At 39.7% G+C, this 22,893-nt stretch overlaps 1 protein-coding gene across 4 annotated transcripts in view; it reads left to right on the top strand.

The window, feature by feature from the left end:
- The window catches only part of CSNK1A1 (casein kinase 1 alpha 1), a 70,977-nt gene extending 48,313 nt beyond the window's left edge, over positions 1–22,664 (top strand). For 2 of the 4 annotated variants that reach the window (XM_029583318.1, XM_029583321.1), the window contains 5 exons: positions 4,253–4,331; positions 6,011–6,085; positions 6,567–6,673; positions 7,167–7,315; positions 21,286–22,664. In XM_029583318.1, coding sequence (XP_029439178.1) covers positions 4,253–4,331; positions 6,011–6,085; positions 6,567–6,673; positions 7,167–7,315; positions 21,286–21,293 — 418 coding nt within the window. In that variant the 3' untranslated portion in view covers positions 21,294–22,664. Of the gene's footprint in view, positions 1–4,252; positions 4,332–6,010; positions 6,086–6,566; positions 6,674–7,166; positions 7,321–21,285 lie in introns of those variants that run through there. The other 2 variants (XM_029583320.1, XM_029583319.1) reach the window with 2 other exon arrangements.
- Positions 22,665–22,893: the final 229 nt, after the last annotated feature.

Below are 22,893 nucleotides of genomic sequence, written 5' to 3'. Positions count from 1 at the left end.
AGCAATAACAATTGACAATGATTTAAACATGAAAAGGCATATTACTACAAAGATTAGTGAAAGTTATAATAAACTCCAAATTTTGAAGTGTTTTAAAAGCTTTACTACATCAGGAGCATTTTCGCACAGTACGCCCAACTTTTCTCTAGTTCAGATTATGGGAATGCATTCTTACTCAGCCTCCCAATAGGTACTCTCAGTCCTTTATAACTTTTACAAAATGCAACTGCCAGGTTAACTGTAGCGAGAAAATGTGACCATATAACACCCATATTAAAATCTCTATACTGGCTTCCTCTTAAATCAAGGATTGAGTTTAAAGTCCTTTGTTAGATAAGTATTTAAATAAAACTGGTTGAAGCAATTATTCACCTATGCAGTTAGTGTAGCTGGGTTCAAAAAAGGTTTGGAGAAGTCCACTAACTGCTATTAATCAAGTTTACTTAGGGAATAGCCACTGCTATTAATTGCATCAGTAGCATAAGATCTTCTTGGTGTTTGGGTAATTGCCAGGTTCTTGTGGCCTGGTTTGGCCACTGTTGGAAACAGGATGCTGGGCTTGATGAACCCTTGGTCTGACCCAGCATGGCAATTTATGTTCAAAGAAATCTAACATACAGCCCACCTCAGTGAGGTTAGAGAGAGCCAAATCAATAGCAGGACCAAACTTGTGGAACTCAGTTCCCATGGAGTTAAGAATACAAACAGACGTTATGGCTTTCAGAAGGCAGTTAAAAACATGGCTTTTTGAAAAGGCATTTGAAGGATTAACAAATAATAAGATGTTTGTGGCTTGAATATGTATGGCATGATGATATGAAGGTAGGTACTTTCTTTATATTGCAAATATTCTTTTGTTTTTAATTTAATTTTCTTTTATGATTTTAATTTAAATTACCCTGTTATGTTAACTTATTACTACTTTACTATTTTGCTTTATTTTTACCATTGATTTTGATTGTGTATTTTATTTTCTATTTTAATTTTGTAAACTGTCATGATTGAAAATCAGAACGGTATATAAAAGTTTTTAAGTAAATGCTAATTGTTAGCCTCTTATGATAACTCTGTTTTTGGAATATAGCAGTGTTATGCCTCTCAGTTCTTACTTTTTCCTTTTCTTTTTTTGCAATGTAACTTTCGCATTCTTCGGCTCTTATTGTAGTGAAGTATGTGTAATCGGGATTAATATTGTATACAAAGTTTTTCCCTTTTTCTTTTTTATATTACATATTCTCATTTTTGTTACAAGAATGCTGGTGTTAAATTTATAATTTGTAATAAAAAAAAAGCAAACAATGTTAGCATTGTTAGGAAGGATATGGTAAATAAAACGGAGAATATCATAATACCTCTGTAATGCTCCATAGTGAGACTGCACTTGAATACTGTGTGCAGTTATGGTTGCTGCATCACAAAAAAATATAGTTGCACTGGGGAAAGTACAGAGAAGGGTGACCAGAATGATAAAGTGGATGGAACATTTCCTCTGAGGAAAGGCTAAATAAATTAGGGCTGTTCAGTTTGTAGAGGAGATGGCTGGGGGAGGTGGGGGGATATGATGGTCTGTATAATCATGAGGACTAGAACAGATAAATGTGAAGCTGTTATTTACTCTTTCAGGTAATAGGTCTAGGAGACACTCTGTGAAGTTAGCAAGTAGCACATTTAAAATTAATCAGAGAAAATTTTCACTCACTGCACAATGAAGCTCTGGAATTTGTTGCCGGAGGATGTGGTTAGGGCAGTTAGTGTAGCTGGGTTTAAAAAAGGTTTGGATAAGTTCTTGGAGAAGTCCATAAATTGCTATTAATCACATTGACTTAGGGAATAGCCACTGCTGCTATTGGCATTAGTAGCATGGGATCTGTTTAATATTTGGGTACTTTCCAGGAACTTGTAACCTGGGTTAGCCACTCCTGGACTCAGTATGGCAACTTCTTATCTAGAATTTTTATTTTTTGTGCAGAATTCCTCCATTAGTACATTTTGAGCTTGCAGCTCAATTGTAAGCAGCCTTTTATTGGGTAGTGGCACCATGAACCTTCATTTGCAATCACTTGAGATTTTTATGTGATTGTATAATCCTCTCCCACAATTCAATCATTGCTGGCTTGTGTGGACCCTCAGTGTTAACACTAGGTGTTACTGTAGAGTAATACCTCTGGGATTTGTGAATGGTGCTTCCAAAGCATTCCTAACCCTGGCTGGCACAGATAGCAGTGAGCTGATCCAGGAATTGAGCCTAGGGCCTTCACATGGCAATGCACATTTGCCATTCCTAGAATGGAATGCTATTTAATTTTTTGCTAAATCTTTTTACCTCATTTTCCTTTTTATGCATTCATAAAACCACATTGTATAGCCTAAGCTGTGCTGCAGCTCAGGGGTTTTGCACAGATTTAAGTACCAGCCAGGATATTTGGTAATAGTTTTGTCTGATTTACTGAGAGGCTGGGGTTGGGGGCTGTTCTGGACAGATGATAGTAAATGCATGCTTGCCTTAAATATGCAAGATTGCATGTTAAATATATGTTGGTACGTCATTAGTTCAGGATAGCTTTATTGACTCACATATTGATATCTATATGGATTTTATGGTGGAGAGGATACAGTCAGGAAATTGGAATCTATAAAGTCCATGCTGTCTACTGAACATAATACTCTGGTAATGCTTACATCCATTCAAAAATGAAGTTGAATGTAACAAATTACATTTCTATTGATGAAATAGTTTTCTTGAATTTATTACAAGATATGAACTCTGTTTTTTAGTTTTAAATATAAAATGACTCTGCCACTGTTCTGTGCTCTGGAACATAGACATGACTTCAGATCCACCATTGTAACTTAGCATGAAAGTGATCAGAAATAGTGTTATCATTATTCCCTAATCAGATACGATGCTCCCCTGGTCAGAGATGCAAACCAGGGTTTACTCTTCCAACTGAATAACAGCAACTGTTACATCTGTGACATGAAATTCCTGATATAAGTATGGCTGTCATCCGAAACCCTCATACATGCTGTGATCTAATCTAGTACTTTCATGGTCATGGATTCAAATGACAACTTCACTGGGAACCTCCATTATTACTAGACTACAAATTCCAGGCTTCAGATTAATTGGCTAAAAATATCTGGAATGTTATTCTTTACAGTCTGGTGTTTAGCTGCACAATACATATCCCATAATAGAAACAGGAAACCAAAAGTGTAACTTACCAAAGTGTTTTTAATAGGTCAGTGCTGTAAAACAAAAAAGATCAATTTATTTCACACTTAGACCATAATTCTAAAAAATACTCGAATAATTTTAAGATACAGCTAAGAATGTAAATAGTTATCGATATAAATAACTTCTTAAAGACAGAAAACATATCTAAAACTCACTACAAGAAGCATCTTCATAAAGCAAAGAAGTCTTCTACCAACTGGAAAACATTTACAGTAAGCGACACAGCTTGTAGAAAATCACTTCCCCAGTCAGGTTTGGTTAGTTTTGGGGGTTTTCTTTTTTAAACTGGTCAGAAACTTTGAAATGGCTTCTATTACTGAAGGGGAAAAATGCCATTTGACCTGCTATGCTCCTCATTGACAAATCATAGGTTGGACCACTAGTGTGTTCCTGAACTACCTTCATTGGTAACTTCACACGTGGCAAGTCTTTGAGGAGGTGCAGCTTCAAGCTGAAAATAGGCCGCCTCCTGCCTGGAAATATGAGAGTCGCATATGCGGCAAGTCTTGGCACTCTGGATTCCTGTTTGACAGGACAGGTTTTTTTCTGAGTAGTGTGTATTTGGGTTCGTTCTTTTTTTTTGGAAAGAAAATTGCACAAGTATTTTGGAGTTTAAAACTTGCAAGTGGTAGCATCAAATGTCCAGGCTGCAGCCTTAACCTCTGTGACATTCCTTTATCTTCATAAACACTTCCACCTTTGTGGAGAAAGGTGAGTGAATATCTTGGAAAAGGAAATTCATGCTAGGGGACTTCAGTTAGATTGATTCTTTGATCTTTTATTTGAAGCCGCCAAAAGGGTCTCTTCCAGTTTCAACAGTGCTTCCTCTTCTAGAGTTTGTGTCAATTTTCTCTTTGATTTTCTCTAACCTGCGTTACCATTTTAGGTGTATTTTGCTTGTTATGCATTATTAAATTGAAATTCCTTGAAGGCTTTTATTGGGTTTTCAAAAATTGCCATGACAAGATTGTAATTTGAAAGTTTATCAAACAAAATTCCTTCTCTCTCCTTTAGTCGTCGAGATGACATGGAGTCTCTAGGATATGTTTTGATGTATTTCAACAGAACCAGCCTGCCCTGGCAAGGACTGAAGGTAGGTCATGCATTTATATTATAGAAATTGAGCTTGACTCATTAAGCTACAGCCAGGAAGTTTTAGGCATCAGAGCTCTAAGGTTTGTTTTAGAAAGCAACTTCTCAAATTTTTGAGATTATACAAGGTGGTGTTGGTCAGAAAGTGTTAGACTACATGAGGACATCAGGCCTCTCTGTACAATCAAAGTACTAGCAAAATGTAGAAACTAAAACAATTGTGATTGTCCCATTTGTCGTTGATTTCAGACAATATTATTTTGCTATGTAAATGATCAATGGTATGTGTTTAAAAACACCTCCTTTGCCAGTACACTATTATGCGTGTGTGAAAATGGAACAGTACTATGCTGGTGCATATAGTATACTGTGTGTGGACATAGGTTTAATAAATGGATGTATAATTTTGATTATATTGTGTAACTAGCTGGAAATTGTGCATGAATGGTCAGTTTTTTTGAATGACTTGCTTGTTTTATTTTTATTGAAGTGTTTAGTGGATGTTGTATCCACATTGTCGTACATTTTTCGTGTAGTCTACTAGTGAAATGCGGAACCTCAGCTATGCAATGATAGTTACTATCAATTCCATGGGTGCTAGGTATACCTGTCTGGATAATGTCATTGCATTTAATAGAGAACGCAGAAAAGTTTACATTTTGCCATGTGAGTAGTGCCCTAACCTGCCAGCTTTCCTAGTGTGTAGCCAGATGGACTCGGGACCAATGGGGATTGTGCTCTCCTGATAGCAGATGGGAGACGGCGTCAGCCTACATATACCTGTGCAGCGTGCTTAGCTCTTCAGTATTTCTCCATCTCCCATAGCAGATGTGGACACTATCCAAAAGAAAAAACTAACATTTACAAGAAAGAGGAGAGAAAATTTACCTTTAAGAAGAGAGCCCGCTTCTCCTGCGGTGAAACCTAACGGTCCCTCCCCCAGTCAAGACTTTCCTGAGGTCAATTCGATATCCCTCAGAGGTGAACCTTAGTCCGCCGGCTGATTCCTGGCGTGGACATTGCCCCCATGGTGGCTGAAAGGCAGAGGGTGCAGATTTGAGTGTGGCGGTGAAGGTATTTCCCCCCCCCCAAGCTGGAGACTGCCCGGCTCGCGACCGGTAAGCACCGAGACCAGGTAAGGTAGAAACCCTTTGCACATGGACCACGAACCTCTGATATCAATCTCGAGACTGTACGGGTAAGCTTCGGCCTATCTGTGTTTGTTTTAGCGCACTGGCTGTCTCCCGTGCCAAAAAGTGTTTTATATATATATATATATATATATATATATATATATATATATAATCAGTTGAACCTGTTCAAAGTTAATAAAGTATCAAGCAACCTATATCCACACTGGCTTTTCGAGGAGATTACTGAAGAGGTAAGCACGCTGCACAGGTATATGTAGGCTGATGTCAGAGTTGAAATCTGACTCAGTCTCCCATCTGCTATCAGGAGCACATAACCCATTGGTCCTAAGTCCATCTGTCTATACTAAGGAAAACAAAATTATCAGGTAAGTAATTTCTCCATTGCCTTACTTTTCAAATGAATGTGTGATTTGGCAGTGACACTTAAGCAAGCCTAGTTGTCTGAGGTTGTTAGCAATTTTAACTGGCTTCCTTATTAATTCGGTATTGCACAACATTTTTATATTATGGTCCACATGTTCCACAGGCTGCAACAAAGAAACAAAAGTATGAAAAGATTAGTGAAAAGAAGATGTCCACACCTGTGGAGGTCTTGTGTAAGGTAAGAACAGAAGGGACAAAATGTATCCACATAATGTGGATTGTTTTTGCGGTTTAGTTGTCAAGAGTTCAGCCACTTAATTTTCTTGCTTCCTTTGGCTGTGCAGAATAATAAAAAAAAAAAAAAAAAAAAAAGACATGCAGAACTTTTTGCTGTGGCCAATGTTTGCTGTCTTGATGGTGGTCTGTCTTCAATCTTGAATGCCAGAATGTGACGCTTTTTTTAAATACTCATTTTATCATATCTGACATGCTGAAAGGTTGACACTTCTGAATATCCAGTAGTCCATGTAGTTAGAATCAGAATTTTTGTCTGAGATTTAGAAGTGGGATGCATGTGCCAAGTAATTGGAGAGGCAGAAGAAATACCAATTGCAGTCTTAATGTAATGGTGGTGCTTGGCGTACTTTGCTTTTTTTATGGCATTTTTCTTTGTTTTTAAACACTGTTTTGTGCGTTTCATTTTCTTTTTAATCTTGCAGGGATTCCCTGCAGAATTTGCCATGTACCTGAACTATTGTCGTGGCCTACGCTTCGAAGAGGCACCAGATTACATGTACCTGAGGCAACTCTTCCGTATTCTGTTCAGGTCCGTTTCAAAGCACTTCTAGATTACTCTTGGTTTTCATTGCCCGTTGGGTCCCATGACCTAAATGTTGTAGAATGGTATCCTGTTTGTTTTTTCATTTACTAGCAGTAAGAATAACTGAGTTCAAACTAAGAGACTGCTTACTTTATAATCAGCAATGTTTTGCCTTTAAAGTACTGCATTTGTGGATCCTGGGCTGGGTGCACAAAACTGAAAAACCCCTTTAAGGGTGGGAATGCATAGCATATTTGGCCAGGTTTGAGGTAGCCCTTTCTGTTGAGGGTTTGGGAAGAGATGAAGGACGTATATGTAAATGTACAGAGAGATGTATGTATTCAGGAGAAGTGCAGTCTCTAGCACTTGCTGAAACGGATAGGTCACGTCTCCTAACTGTTAAATTGATTGTAACTTCGTATTTATTTGATTGGAGGAGGGTTATACGCTTGCACCTGCTTTACATATGTAAAGTCTTGACTGCTCTCTTTTCCCACAGAACTCTGAATCATCAGTACGACTACACGTTTGATTGGACAATGCTAAAGCAGAAGGCAGCACAGCAGGCAGCCTCTTCCAGTGGGCAGGGCCAGCAAGCCCAAACCCCCACAGGCAAGCAAACTGACAAACCCAAGAGTAACATGAAAGGTTAGTAGCCAAGAACCAAGAGACGTTGCAGAAAAAACCCAAAATAAATTAAGTGCTTAATTGGGCACAATGCCAGCAATTTTAGAAGTGTTAGATCAAGGAGGTGGTTAAAAATGTTTGGCTATTCTAAAAACTACATTAAAAAAAAAAAAAAAAAAAAAAAGACGTCCTTGGAAAATTTGACTACTAACTTTAAACCAAAAATGTCCTTGTTCATATACTTGTGTATACATGTATTTCATTTCTCTTGGGACTCTGGGTCATTTTAACACTCGCACCTTTTGCTTATGTATTAACTCCCTTTTTCAAGAAACTGACTTGGTGGCATGACTGTGGAAAATGTTTCTCTCCACATTCCTGGACCTAACACTTGCTGACTTTTGTGAAGAGCAATCCGCATCTGCATCCCACCCCCCATGTCTTGCCTCCATTGACGGTGAATTCTGGGCTTCTGTTTATTTCAGGGTGGCTAAAAAAAATGTTTTGCTTAGGGATAACTTTTTTTTTGTAAAACTAATGACGAAATCCTGAGTTTAGCACAAATAAGTTGGGGATTAAACTTTGTTATATTAACAAAGCCATTAATTTAGCATTTGTTTCATCACTAACTTTGAGTAGAAAGCTGATTGCCTATGTAAAGGGATCTATTTCCTTTCCATTCTGACTTGTAAAAACAAAATTGTATGGTACTACTCATTTACTACTCCATAAGTATCAGGGGCTGTGCGGTTGGGTACAAGAGATTAGCAAGCTCGACTTTGGGCTCTAATATTTCACTAGGACAGAAACATAAAACTGAAAGGTCAACCACTGAGCACAATTGGCTGGTGTTTTACTTCCGTTTGGTAGCGCTGATTGGCTTGGTTTCAAATTCTGAATAATCGGCTCCATTCTAGAAAACCAGACTTTGGGGAGGTCTAAGCATGCTTTCCTGTGAAACTCTTATGGACAACTTAGGGTTGCAAGAGACTTTACTATTCACCACAAACATTTTCTTGTGGGTGGGGAGAGAAAAATGGAGCTAATTCTTTTTGAGAATCGATGCATAAAATCTCAGACGTAGGGGTTTGATTTCAAAACTGTATTAACCGTTAAACCGCTGTCGGTGCAGAAACCTACACGCAGGCATGGAAGTAAGATTTGGGGTTGGTTTGGGATGAGAAGCAATAGGAATAGATATTCTGAGAAGTCTATTTCTGCCTGTTTGGAGAGTGGATATAAATGTATTGTATAGATGGTGTCTTACCCCCTTCTAAGCTTTAGCAGCTCGATCTCTCACTTAGCAATATTTGTTGGCAAAGAGATATTTTAGTGAGGGTGCTTTCTGTTACATTTGGCGGGGTGTCATGTTTAGGAATATTTGGGTAAAGCGCCAGATGTTTGGGAATACATCATCCAGATGTCCCCTCTGGGACCATGATAATTTAGCAGTGCTTTGTATTGGAGGAAACGTTTACTCTCTTCGACAGCGTGTGTGGCGGGTTTGCATGATGAATAAACTAACTGCTGTAAAATTCAATAAACTGGGAAAGCTTTCTGCTATTTGGGAACCCTTTGTGGCAAGTGTGGATAGCAGGGTAATTTTGTTAATCCTCCATTAGTTGATGGAGAATTGTCTGCAGTGGGGAAGGGGGGAAAACATGAAAATGACAGGGAGCAGATTTGTTCTCTTTTTTATTATGGAAGGGTGGTGTGTGTGCGTGTATACATAGAGAGATACAAATAGAAATACATTTTTCAATTATATATAGTTTTGTTTTTTTTTATTATTTACTAAGCACAATGCTGTGGTGCAAAAGGTTGTGAGCTGTTGCTTAGCACTTATCCTGCTGTGGAGACATAGGGAGAGGGGGAGCAGTGTGTAAACAGTGTTAAAGTAGGGTACTGGGGAGACAGTGCACCCTTGTGAAAAACCACCATGGCTGCATGTTGTAAAATTGCCCCCCTGAAACTCGAGCATAGGTTCAAGAAGTTCCAGTATCTCTGGGTTAAAATGGGCGTACAAGCCAAATGTAAAGAATGGAACAAAGTTGCAATGCCTGGTGAGAAGGCTGGCTTGGCATTTATGAAACTCTCCATTGAAGACCCTTGCATGAAGAATCTGGATAAGATGGTTAGTAAATGTATTTTTGCACTGTTCTTCTTGATTACCCACATGTCTTACTATAGCAGTAACTCTGGGTGGATTACAGCAGAATTATATAATTGTTTACACGTAAGCACTTTTCTGGTTAATTTTTACAATTACTGCTGGGGTTCTTGTGGTACTTTTGTTCAACATAATCAAACATCCTGTTAAAGGTTCACTTTTTATGAATTCTGAGTTGACATATGCTGGCTTTTTGACATTTTGTTTCAGAGTTCAACTTAAGGCTTTTGAATGTGCATCTGCATGGTCTTCAATTTCAGTGCCTACTGGTCCCACCAGCAGTGCAACAACTGAAACATATAATAAATTTTGTGTACTCCCAAAACTTTCAAATCCTACATGAATCTATAATCATAAATGGTGTTCTAGTAAGACTCTAGGTGCAGATTGAGTTCAGAGCATTCAGTTATTGCAGCAAGACTTCATTCTGTCAGAGAAGACATTGCAGGAAAGCTGCTGGATACATTGTCTGAGAAGGAAATTGGAGAATCCACCTCTTCCTCCCACAGCTCTTCTGTTTTGAAGAGATGAGGGGGCTGCTCTGGGGACAGAGCATATAGCTCACAGTCCCATGGGTAGTACAATCTTCGGGTTGGCTGAGCTCAGCAGATCAAGCACTCCATACTCAAGGCACCTTGTAAATCTGTGAGTGGTATTCTTGGAGGTTGACTCTTGTCAGTAACAGTGTTGTAAATGTAGCAACAATGAGGAGAAAATTTACCAGAAAATATAGAAGGAAACCTCAAACATCTAACTTATGACTGCAGTTCTTATTTGATACTTTAAGCTAAAAATTTAAATACACTTCTGGACTAAAGGAAAATGTTGGAATTGCAACTGAAAGAACATGAAGATCCAAATTCTCCCCCAAAGATAAATACTTGTAGTTTATTTAGGGCTTTTCTGTTATGAATTCAGGAAGAAAAAGATACAATAAGAAATGGATCAAACCACCATAGTCAGCATTGGACAAAAGGAAATAATGTGAGAAGATACACTGAAGCCTATTTTCATAGTATTGTCCAGTCAGCAGAAATTTGCTTGTGTATTGTCAGTAGGAGCTGAGATGGTGATAGAATGCCTGTCGGCAAAGTTCATATTCAGACAGGCTGTCACTTATGCCCCTATTTATTTAGAAAGTATCTGTGGCAAATGCCTAACTACAGAAGATGATACATTTGGTCATAGGCAATAATCCTGCATCTTATCTTTGTTGAATCTTGTAAATGCCTCTTTGAAAGAAATTACTGAAATAAGTTGAACTTCCTTTTAAAGTAATACTAAGTGCCATGAGCAATACTAAATAGTAGTGGTGATTGCATTGAGTCTTCTTTTTCAGAAGGATCCATCCTCACCACATGGTTATCCATCTTCAGCATCTTTGCTGTCCACATTTTCAGAGATCCATTAGTAATAGTGTTTCAGTAGATTTGGCAGGGACGTTTCTGGTTCGTGTCCATGTGCAAAAGTTCTGGAGCATAAAAGCGTTAACCTGAGTCTTGTGTGTCTAAGGAAGAAGCCACCTGCAAGAAATGACTTGAAGGGTGCACACGATAGAATGCTAACAAGGCATGATGACACATACTGACAGTGTTGTCACAGACAAAGCTGCAAATGCATCAAAGATAAGTGGAAGAAAGTGACAAAAGCCCTATGACTGCAGTGCTCATTTAATGCATCTCTTGACCCAAAGACTTGGATGTTCCAGAAAAAGAGGTGGTGAAATTGCAAACCACTTAGCAGCAGTGGCTTTGGAGAAAGGCGGAAACTAACTTTCCTGTAAGATATGCTATAAAACTCTGTAGTGGACTGTTCTGAGCAATATGTTAGCGTTTAGATTCTACAGCACAAATCTGATAATTTGTAACAATCATGATAAAATAGATGGAGATGTCATAGTCCTCAACATTGCGCTAAAGAGATGTAGAGCCTATACTACCTATTCTGAAGTCTATTTGCAGGAAAATCTGATTCATTGGTGGTGATTGCTATTTGTAAGGAGTTAAGAGATTGAAAAGAGATACCCATGATGTTTAAATCGAGTGCTATCATAGCTTATTTTCATGTCAGAAAGATTTGTTCTTATGGCACCCATAGTCATCCATCATACCAAGTATAATTTTGGGGGTAAAGTTGAGTCATGCTGCAGTGACCAGACTAGGAACAGTGAGTGGGTTTATTAAAATGGGGAAAAGTCCTTGGATAGGTAAGAATGGATTTAATTTTTATATCTGGTCAGCCATTTCAAAGCAGATTACATGTAATGTAGGTATTTCCCTGTACTCAGAGCTCACTACTTAAGTTTGTATGTGAGGCAATGAAGGGTTAAATGGCTTGCCCAAGGGCACAAGGAACAGCAGCAGGATTTCAACCCGGGTTCATGCTGTCAGAATCCAGCACTGGTTTTAATAGTTGGAAGAGGAAGAATTACAGGAGCAAAAAAACCCTTGATTGAATCCGTTAGGATTTAAATTGTCTTGATGAAAGTCATTCAAGCCTTGCATATTGACTCATAATTGAAAGGCAGTGACATTACGAGGTAAGCACCTGGAACCAGTTTTGAAGTCCTAGCAAGTTTAATAGTAGCCTCTTGGATGCAAAAAAGGTTCTTTAGTTGGATGAATATTTTCAAAGATAAGAAATCGGGAGCTGAATAAGCAGTCCCTAAAGCAGAGCTTTCCAAAGTGTGTGTCGGGACACAGTGTGTCGCCTGTAGTGTGGAGGTGTGTCGCCCGGTCCACAGGGCCGGCGGAAGCAGGGAACTATAGCAGGAAGATCGGCGGGCAGTGGTGGAGCTTACATCACCACGGCCCGAAGAAAAGGGTCACGTTCACTCCTCCTTCCTGCCTGTGCAGCCCTGGAAGAAAAACGTTGCCGGAGCCGCGTGGGCAGGAAGGAGGAGCAGCATCTGCTGCGTACAGAAGAAGAGCAGCATTAATGGGCCGTTGCGGATCCCATGTCGCGACGGCCCGAGAAGAGGAGGATACCCGATAGCAGGGCCGCTGCAGATCCCATGTCACGGCCAGGGAAGATCAGGGCCTCTGAAGAGCCCATCCTTCGGCAACCCGTGCAGAGGGACAGCATGTGCCAGTGAGAGCCTGTGCTTGAGCAAGAGAGCATGTAGGAGTGAGAGAGCCTGTGTGTGTGAGAGTGAGACAGCATGTGCACGAGAGAGACAGTATGTATGTATGTATGAGAGAGGCATGTGAGAGTGAGAGCTGTGGATGTGTGAGATTGCATGTGAGTGAGAGCCTGTGTGTGTGAGTGTGTGAGATAGCGTGTGAGAATGAGAACCTGATTGTGTGTTTGAGGGAAGACAGGTGGAGAGAAAAGAAATAGAAAAAAAGACCCTGTAAAAGGAATTAGCAAAAAAATAAGAAAGGAAAGGTGGGAAAAAAAGCCTGTGACCAACCGATTAGAAAACTAAGATCAGACAGCAAAGGTAAAAAAAAAAAATTACTTTTTAGTGATTGGCACATGTAATCTTTGGGAATGTGCAAGAGTAGCACTTTCTCTATGCCGATCTCACAATGTACGAGATCAGCATGGAGGACGTGGAAGCCTGCAAATATTTATTATGAGATAGGTTGTGTTGTGAAACATTGTATTTATGTATATATTTAAGGAAACATACATAAATTGTTGAAATACATTTTGTTCGTTTAACCTTTAACTTCTGGTTTGCTGGTAGACTGAATTACTGTGTCACGAAATTATGTTTGTCTAAAAAGTGTGTCACCAACATGAAAAGTTTGGAAAGCTCTGCCCTAAAGAATGGTTGGTGGTATGGGGAAGAGCATCTCCTTTGACAACCTAAGTAACAAGACCAATTTTACACAGTTCAGGCAAGAAAAAAGTAAAGCTTCAACCACTTTCTCAGGCTAACGTGAAATAGTCTAACTACATTTAATATTACTTTCATCATTTATGTAACTCATCTAAGATTTTATTTAAAAATACAGAATTAGTGTTTTTGTCTAAATTCTGGATACCTTTGAAATGGAACTTAACACACGAGTACAGTTACCTTTCAAATGCACAGTCAATCATTTACATATTAAATAGGTAAAATTAATACAAATCAGGAAGTATTTGCTATATAATTGCTTATCTGTATGTATTTTATGCTGGAAAATAGAAAAATGCTACAAATCTAGTGTGAAAGGTCTGTTTAGTAGCCCATGAGATTATATCTCATTTGAAAAGAGATCTAAGTGGGAAAAGTTTAGTAAAAGGCTTTGTGCTTGTTCTTATTTAAATGGGGCCATTCTAGTTTATTACTTGTATTATAGGATTTCTCTGTATGGTTCATTTAACTAAACAAATAGAAAAGTAAGACCAATGACCTGTTTTACGAAGTCCCTTTTTTTTTTTTCACTCATTCTGTGACTATATTAGTATAGCAAGTTATTTAAACGCTTCCAAAAGACTGGTTTGATATCAGAATGACGGTCACCAGTTTGATTCCTATGTACCCTAGGTCAGCTGTGATGCTGGTGGGGAGAGGGTTACCTGGTGGCCTTCCAAACCTCGGAGTCCTTGCTGAACGACCAGACTACGAACAGTGAGAGGAAGGGTAGCTGCAATTGAAGGCCCAGCATTGGTTTTGATTGGGCTGGAGGAAAAAGGAAGGTCTACTGGGCCAAAAAAATGTACTCTACCTAAAGCAGCAGAACATTTAATTCAGTTTAGTATTTGTTGCAAGTAGAAAGATCGTCTTATTCTGTTTGGGAGCAGGATTTGGGACCCAGTTGCTTTAATTGCGAACCAGAAATATGGCCCCTGAATTAAGGGAAGCTGCACTTTTTTTTTTAAAGAAGAAATGGAAGACAACTCTGCTGAAAGTGATTGTTTTAAGTGGCAAGGCCACTGGAAGATGAATCCTCTTCTTTTCTTTGTTACTCTGTAAAAACCTTTGTTTCGAGTAGTGTAGTCTTAGCCTCATTCTTTTTGTTGCCTCTTCTCAGGTTTGCTGACAATACTGTCCTTGAATCATTGATATAGTGATGACGCATCCATTATTTTTGGGAATGGGAGATGTTTACCCATTGCAAAATGTTAAATTTTCCTGAACATTTGACACATTTGTCTGATTCTTTAGCAGAAGACATGAAGAGGAAACTTGCTTTACAGCAGGTGGCAATTCCCAGACAGTCCTTTTGTTTCCTTACAACTGTCTGTCATTCAAATAGCTAACTCCTTTTGAAGCTCTCCCTCCTCTGTCTCCATCTGTCTGATACCAGAATAGCTGGTGGTACCAGCAGGTTGCTCCCTCTACCAGTGTTTAGAGCCACTCATTGGTTTCTGTGAGGACAGGCAGTTATTGTGTTATGTTGCATTAACCCATCACACAATTGTGACATCCCGACAGTGCTGAGCTTGGATATTCGCTTCCAGAGTTTCTAGGAGATACTTAACTCCTCACTCTTGTTTTTTGCATGGTTTCTGTCAGGCATATGTTTCATAGAAGTACCTACTCCAAAAGTAGGCCATTTAATTTATGGGAATTTTTTTTTTTGTGTGCCTGTTTTTCACTTCCCCTCTAGTTTTCAGCTAGGTAGTTCCATGCAGGCACTGTGACAGTTTCTCTTGTCCTGGCTGACTGTCAAACTCCATTTTGATTTCACACTTTTCTTTTTGGATAGTGATAGAAAAGACCATGACTTCAAGAAGTGCCCAGACCATAGTCAAACAATGTCCTTTTGTCTCAAGCAACATGCTTTGTTTCTGACTGGTTGAAAACCATGATGTTGCATATGTGCACGGATATTGCTGAGAACTGGCCATCGAGTTTCGCAAGGAGAAGCTTCAGGCCATCTTGCATTTGAGAAGCCCAGTTAGCCTCGACCCCAGTCCAAGGGATCAAAGCAGGACAATCATGTAGGAATACTCACTGCTGGAGGCAAGGATGCCTAGACTCCTTCAGTAGCAAAGGCTGTTAGACTCAAAGAGCAAGTTTGCTCAAGCTCTCTTAACTCATGCTGCCAGAGAACTGAGTGCTTGGGGTGCAGAGCTGAGGAGATCCAGCATTGAGGGAGGACAAGGACCACTAGTTCAGATCTCCACATGGCTGTTAAGTGAAGTAAGGGGATACTGCAATGCACCATATGACCCCCTGCCCCAGAGCGGTTCTGCTTGAAGGATAGCTCAACCTCCCATCATAAGCAGCTGCTGCATCTGTCTCAAGTTAAGCTTTAGGCCATGGATGACTCACTGCATTCCAGGAAAGGTCAGACCAACTGCTGCATCTCATCGAGACTGCTTTATTTTTAAGGAGATATTCAAGAAGTACATTGCAGAGGTGATGGCCTTATAGTGTTAGGCTCTTGGTGTGTCAAGTGACTCTCTTGTGTTGCCTCATCAAGCATTCTTGCACCAAGTAAATATTAAGGTTTAATGTCTGTGCAGGGCATACTGCATTGTAGACCGATTTGGAGAGGGAGGTTTTACGTTCTGTTCAGTATGCTTGAAAACTTCTCCTGAGGTTTGATACAACCATGAAGTAATTTTGTTCCTGCAGTCCCGTTGAGCCACTGTCTCAAATTTTTCAGGCTTCTAGAAGGTATTGCTGTAAATGAAGAGGCTTAATCCCTTTTCCTGCCCCCCCCCCCCCACAAAAACTGCTGAAATATATTCTACATGTTTCAGCCCTGACTCTGCACCTTAGTGTAATTGGCATGTCACCATTACATAAGAACATAAATTGCCATGCTGGGTCAGACCAAGGGTCCATCAAGCCCACCATCCTGTTCAACAGAGGCCAAACCAGGCCACAAGAACCTGGCAATTACCCAAACACCAAGAAGATCCCATGTTACTGATGCCAGTAGTAGAGGCGATTCTCTAAGTCAACTTGATTAATAGAAGTTAATGGACTTCTCCAAGAATTTATCCAACCTTTTTTAAACCCAGCTACACTAACTTCACTAACCACATCCTCTGGCAACAAATTCCAGAGATTAACTGTGTGAGTGAGAGAATTTTCTCCGATTAGTCTTAAATGTGCTACTTGCTAAGGTGATGCTAGCAGTCAACATGGATTTACCCAAGGGAAGTCTTGCCTAACACATCTGCTTCATTTTTTTGAAGGGGTTAATAAACATGTGGATAAAGGTGAACCGGTAGATGTAGTGTATTTGGATTTTCAGAAGGCGTTTGACAAAGTCCCTCATGAGAGGCTTCTACGAAAAGTCATGGGATAGGAGGCGATGTTCTTCGTGGATTACAAACTGGTTAAAAGACAGGAAACAGAGTAGGATTAAATGGTCAATTTTCTCAGTGGAAAAGGGTAAACAGTGGAGTGCCTCCGGTATCTGTACTTGGACTGGTGCTTTTCAATATATATATAAATGAACTGGAAAGGAATACGACGAATGAGGTTATCAAATTTGCGGATGATACAAAATTATTCAGAGTAGTTATATCACAGGCAGACTGTGATACATTACAGGAGGACCTTGCAAGACTGGAAGATTGGGCATCCAAATGGCAGATGAAATTTAATGTGGACAAGTGCAAGGTGTTACATATAGGGAAAAATAACCCTTGCTGTAGTTACATGATGTTAGGTTCCATATTAGGAGCTACCACCCAGGAAAAAGATCTAGGCATCATAGTGGATAATACTTTAAAATTATCGGCTCGTTGTGCTGCAGCAGTCAAAAAAGCAAACAGAATGTTAGGAATTATTAGGAAGGGAATGGTTAATAAAACAGAAAACGTCATAATGCCTCTGTATCCGCTCCATGGTGAGACCACACCTTGAATACTGTGTACAATTCTTGTCACCGCATTTCAAAAAAGATTTAATTGTGATGGAGAAGGTACAGAGAAGGGCAACCAAAATGATAAAGGGGATGGAACAGCTCCCCTATGAGGAAAGGCTGAAGAGGTTAGGGCTGTTCAGCTTGGAGAAGAGATGGCTGAGGGGGGATATGATAGAGGTCTTTAAGATCATGAGAGGTCTTGAACGAGTAGATGTGACTCGGTTATTTACACTTTCGAATAATAGATGGACTAAGGGCATTCCTTGAAGTTAGCAAGTAGCACATTTTAAGACTAATCGGAGAAAATTCTTTTTCACTCAACGCACAATAAAGCTCTGGAATTTGTTGCCAGAGGAGGTGGTTAGTGCAGTTAGTGTAGCTGGGTTCAAAAAAGGTTTGGATAAGTTCTTGGAGGAGAAGTCCATTAATGGCTATTAATCAGTTATACTTGGGGAATAGCCACTGCTATTAATTGCATCAGTAGCATGGGATCGTCTTAGTGTTTGGGTACTTGCCAGGTTCTTATGGCCTGGATTGGCCTCTGTTGGAAACAGGATGCTGGGCTTGATGGACCCTTGGTCTGACCCAGCTTGGCAATTTCTTATGTTCTTATAAATCCCATCATGTCGTATTTTTCTAAACAGTAGGGGATTAAACTTGTCAGTCTTGGAATTTCTCTTCCCTCTTTCCCCAGTCCTACTCTCTCTGTCCTTAGCCCACTTGCATATCCTTCTTTTCTCTTTGCCTCTGTAGCTTGTATCATCTTTGACAAACAATTGCTGCACGTAAATTAGTGGTGCATGGCTCAGGTGTGTGATGTCTTACCGAGACAGCAGTAATGTTCTGTATTTTGGGGAGCTGTGACACTCCATTTTGTATACTTGCCTATCTAAGTAACTCTACTTGCAATAGAAGTGATGGCTCAAGGTTTTCTCAGTTGAATTTTGGGGTTGGGCTGCTGGGGTAGTGAGTGCTGTAGCCTGTCCTGTTTAGAACTTGGTTTTGCTTCCCAAGTCAACCAGCGCTAGGAATGCTATGGAGGCAGCACTCATAACCTGAAGCTGGGAATTGTAATCATTGCTTGATGGCAAAGCCTAGTGGCCAGATACAGGAGCCCATAATTGCAGGGAGCCTTAGTACATGTCTGCTGCTCCCCAGGCTGAACAGTTGCCACTGCTGGTGACCTGGCTTATTGAGTTGGGAGTGAATAGTGGAATAGAAGAAAAATTCCCTGCATAGTTGCAAATGAAGGCTCATAGCACTGTAGCCCAACAGAAGCTAAGTTGGAAGCTCAATGGAGTAAAAGGAAATACTTAGCATGGCCTTTTTTTGGTCTGATTAATTTGATAGGTTCAACATATTTAAAGTTTTTCCAGTTCTGCAAAAATAATCATTACTCATGTAGCTTACAACATTAAATATGAAACATTAGGAGGTTTGTTCTATTAAAGGCTACTCCTGGCCATGCCTCCTAATCCACAGCTGTAACGTCTGTCTTAGCCTTTATGATCATTTAGAACTAGAAATGTGACTTTGCGTGTTCTCTGGACTCCCATTTTCTGCTTTAATTTTTTTACAGCACATTTCATCATGAAGATTAGATATTTCTTTGTCTTCTGGAATGAGGAGCACCAGTTAGCCCATCTAAGGTAGACCTCAAACCGCGGTAGTAAAAGCATAGGCTTCTTTCTGTTTGACATTACTCTTGGCTTTTTCTGACTTTGTAATGAGCAGAATTATTGCAGTCCATAACTTATTTTTGTGTCAGATATTTAGCAGACGTTCACAATGCTATAAGTCCTAGTGCACAGTATTAGTGCTTTGTATTTTAGGAAATCAATACAAGAATGGATTTTTGTTAAAAAATCCTTCCCCCTCCTTTCTGAGCATGCTACCAAAATATTCATCCACTGATCACTTCCTGCTTAGGCTACTGCTACTTGCTATTTGTGAGCCTCCCACTGAACCAAAATTCAGGTCCATGACGTCTCTATTTCAACATGACTATGACATGTAATTCCTTGACTCTCAACACTGGCTTCTTGTGCATTTTCGCATACAGTTCAAGCTCCTGCACTCTGCAGCTCCTCATTCCCTATCTTTTGTCCCCCTTTCTCATGAACATTGATCCAGCAAATTGCTCTTATCTGTACCCTTCTGTCCTCAATGTGTTACTGTGCTGTATGCCTGGAATAGACTTCCTGAATCAGTCATTCATCCTCTCTGGCCTTATTCAAATCCATCTTAAAAACTTAGCTTTGTGAAGCTGTTTTAAAATCTGATATACACTTCCCACAGTCTTTTATATAAGACTTAACGACATTGTAAGCTGTGTGGAGCAGTGCGGTACGGGTGTGTCTAAGTGTAGTAGCTCTTTTGGGAATTAAGGTAGCCTGAATTGTTAGGTGATATTTGAGTGATTTTGGAGATTAACTGGATGCCTTCCCAGTAACAAACTGTCTCTTGGGTCTGTCTGTCTTTTTTTGAATTGTATTAACTTATCCCTTTATTGGATAGTTTGAGTTGTATTAAAAAAAAAAGATATGCAACCTTCCTTGGCTAGCCTTGTGTTCGGAAGAGAAGGTGCTGTATACCTGATTTTATGAAATGCCCTAAAAGTAAACCCTCTCAGCCAGTAGTAAAACTGTACAGATGAAAACACTTTCTAAACGATTGACAGGGGAAGGCGTTGCAGGTCTGACAGAGTTTCCTGTAGGGAGGTTATTGAATTACAGCCGTTGCCCTGCTCAGTCACCTGATTATTCAGTTGAATGAGGGTGTGGCATTTGGACATATTGCAGGTTTTTCAACTTAAAATGTTTTGCGCACTGGTGGCTTGCTTGGCCTGGACCTTCCCTCCTTCCTCACACTGGCATAGGACCACAGCACTCTGCAGTGTGGCACAGGTGTCAGAGGGGGTGTACTTGGTTCTGGGAGAAGATTGCTGCTTTAATCTTTCAGGAAAGTCTGTTCTGCCCTTGAATAGCAAAGTAGCCTGTGGCCTTGTTCCAATGTCCTGAGGAGCAGATAAAGGAGTGAATAGCTTCCTTATTCTCTCCTTCATCTCCTTTATAAAAAAAAAAGGCACAGACTCATGTTTAAGTCATACCGGAAGCAGTTCCTTCTGGACTGCAGCTTGCCTTCAGGAAATGCTTAAGCATGTGTTTCCAGTAAGCACGGACATTGATCTTAAGGTTTTTGTAAACAGTTGAAGGCTTGGCTTTTTTATCAAGCACTTAATGGGCTCTGAGATGTTTTCTGTGCTCTGATTTTACTGTAATTGTATTAAATGTATGTGATATGTTGAACTGTAATCCACTTAGGATGGCCATAGTTGTGATAAGCAGAAAAATGTCAATCATTTGAAATCTAGTTTAAAATATTACAATTGTCAGCTACTCCTGGAAGTTTTCCATTAAATCTTTTTCTTTAGTGAAAACCTGGAGCTGTAAAAGGATGTAAACCTGACAATAAGTGGCATTTTTATCTGCTTGGTAAATGAACTAAAATAGAAGAAATGCCACTTCTGTGTGAATGTCACTGAGCTTCGGTGTAGAGATTAGTCCCTAAAATTCCACAGGGAAGCTTCATCTGTTCAGTGATTTAATAGTAAAAGGATGTGTGGATTTCCCTGTCATCCCTCCGTAATTGGACAGCTTATGTTCTTAAGTTTGCTAGCTCACCATTAGGTCATCAGGCTGAAGAGCAGCTAAACTGCTGCAACCTTAAAACTGGTTTTTAGTTGGGCAAATACTTTCCTTTGTAGGAAATAGCAAATGACTAGAACCAAGTTAAGGGGAACCTAATCATTGACCTGAACAAGACCTAAAACCCTACAGAAATAGGGGAGCGAAGAGTCGAAGCAGCTTTCCCTCTGTGTGCTGCAGCTTTCTCCTGACCCTCTGGGCACAGCCTTCATGCACTTCTGCTGTTGGAGCTTTGGTAGGCAGTGCTTTTAAAGTTCTGGTGATTTTTGGTGTTGGGTCTGTTCTGGGATCTGCTGTGCCTTAATTTTCACTTTTGCACCTTAGTGAAATACCTTTCTTTTCTTTCAGGGTTTTGAATGTGAGAGGAACCGATGAAGCAGAGCAGATGACTGGAACAGGACTTGTCACTCCCCTAAATCTAGAAATTTTAGTTCATATGTACACTTGCCAGTCGCTGTGGGCAACCATTACTTGGTGTAAAGAACTAATTCAGTATAAACTGGCTCTGCAGTGCGGGTGATGCCGCCTCTGTTAATAATTGTGAAGATTACTGAGATAGTGAAACATGTCCAGTTTTTCTATTGCATTTTTTTAAGTGGAAAAACGTGACTAAATGGTTGACACAAGAGTGGTGCAGAAAATTGTGCATATGCCAATTTTTTTTTCGGGGTTCCCTTTTTGACCTTCCTTGGCTTACAGATCCTGACTTTGGAAGAATGGCATGAACAGTGAGGACTTTTAACCATTCACAACTGCACCCGTGGTGTCCTGGTTCTCCTTCCCTGGGTTATTTGAAAGTTGTACACTTAAAACATTCTTAAGAGCTTGGCTTCTTGTGTGTCTCATACTTAGCCAGCTGGTATGGTTAGTAACCAAAGATTCCAGTTTTTAAGCCGCATACAGAAGAACTCTGCCCGCTTTTCCTGTTTTTAGAAAGAACAGCATCAAAGTGAAGACTTGGAGAGGAAAAAGTTAGTGACTACTAGATTATCTTTAGGACTCTGCATTAACTATAATGTTCTTGGTATACAAGGAGAAAAGCATATTTGTCACATTCTAGTTAACATCTTACAACAGAAACCTTGTATGTAAGTTGCTTAGATAAATGTAATCGCTGTAAACCTATATCTGGGACTAGTTTTGTTTTTATTTTGAACAAGAGCTCTTGTTTACAAGTTCATTAAAAACTAAACAAAAAACACAAAAAAACTTTCTGTAAGGAAACCAGATTTTTTTATTGCCTTGTTAATTTCGCTATATATATAAAAGCAAAATCAACACCTCCACTTATTTTTTTAAATAGAGAATTTCAAGGCCAATCATTAAACTTGTTCTGTTTCTTTGCAAATGATTTTAGATTTATATTGATGTCTTTGATATAATTCTAACTAGTTTCTTGGGAAGGTGGTGACCCCCCCCCCTGCCCGCAGTGCGTCTTCTGATGGAGAACCCCTTTCAGCTGACTTGGCTCTGCCAGTGACTCCCTTTTTCTGCAGGACATTGCCGTCTGATGGGTGGTGGTTCTGATTTCTGATCAGATGAACTTTGGGTTTCAACCAGCAATATTTCATGTACAGTGTTCACAAGAGAGCTGTCCAAAGCTATCTTATCCTTTCAGATGGATTCAAGAGAAGAACATACTTTTATTGCTGGTAATTCTCTAACAGTGTAATTTATTCCTTTTTAGCATGTCCAGAATAATTAAAAATTTGTCTGAAAATGCCCAATATTGTGTACATTTTTTGAGGAGATAAATTTATGAAACGTTTACATATTTTGTTTGTGGATGATTTTCAGACTCGCAGCATGAAATAGGGAAAAATGCCTTGGGGCTTTTGCTGTATGCGGAGTTGTTTACATTAACTTTGTAATGCCGAAATGTATCTGAGCAGATCTGTGTGACTATAGCTACAAAAGATTCTGCTGCGCATGCATAAATATGTTGACAGTCTCCAA

Source organism: Rhinatrema bivittatum, chromosome 18 (assembly GCF_901001135.1).
Source record: "Rhinatrema bivittatum chromosome 18, aRhiBiv1.1, whole genome shotgun sequence".
Taxonomy (NCBI): domain Eukaryota; kingdom Metazoa; phylum Chordata; class Amphibia; order Gymnophiona; family Rhinatrematidae; genus Rhinatrema; species Rhinatrema bivittatum.
The sequence above is the reverse complement of the archived record's forward strand: the minus strand, read 5'-3'. Positions and strand labels throughout refer to the sequence as shown.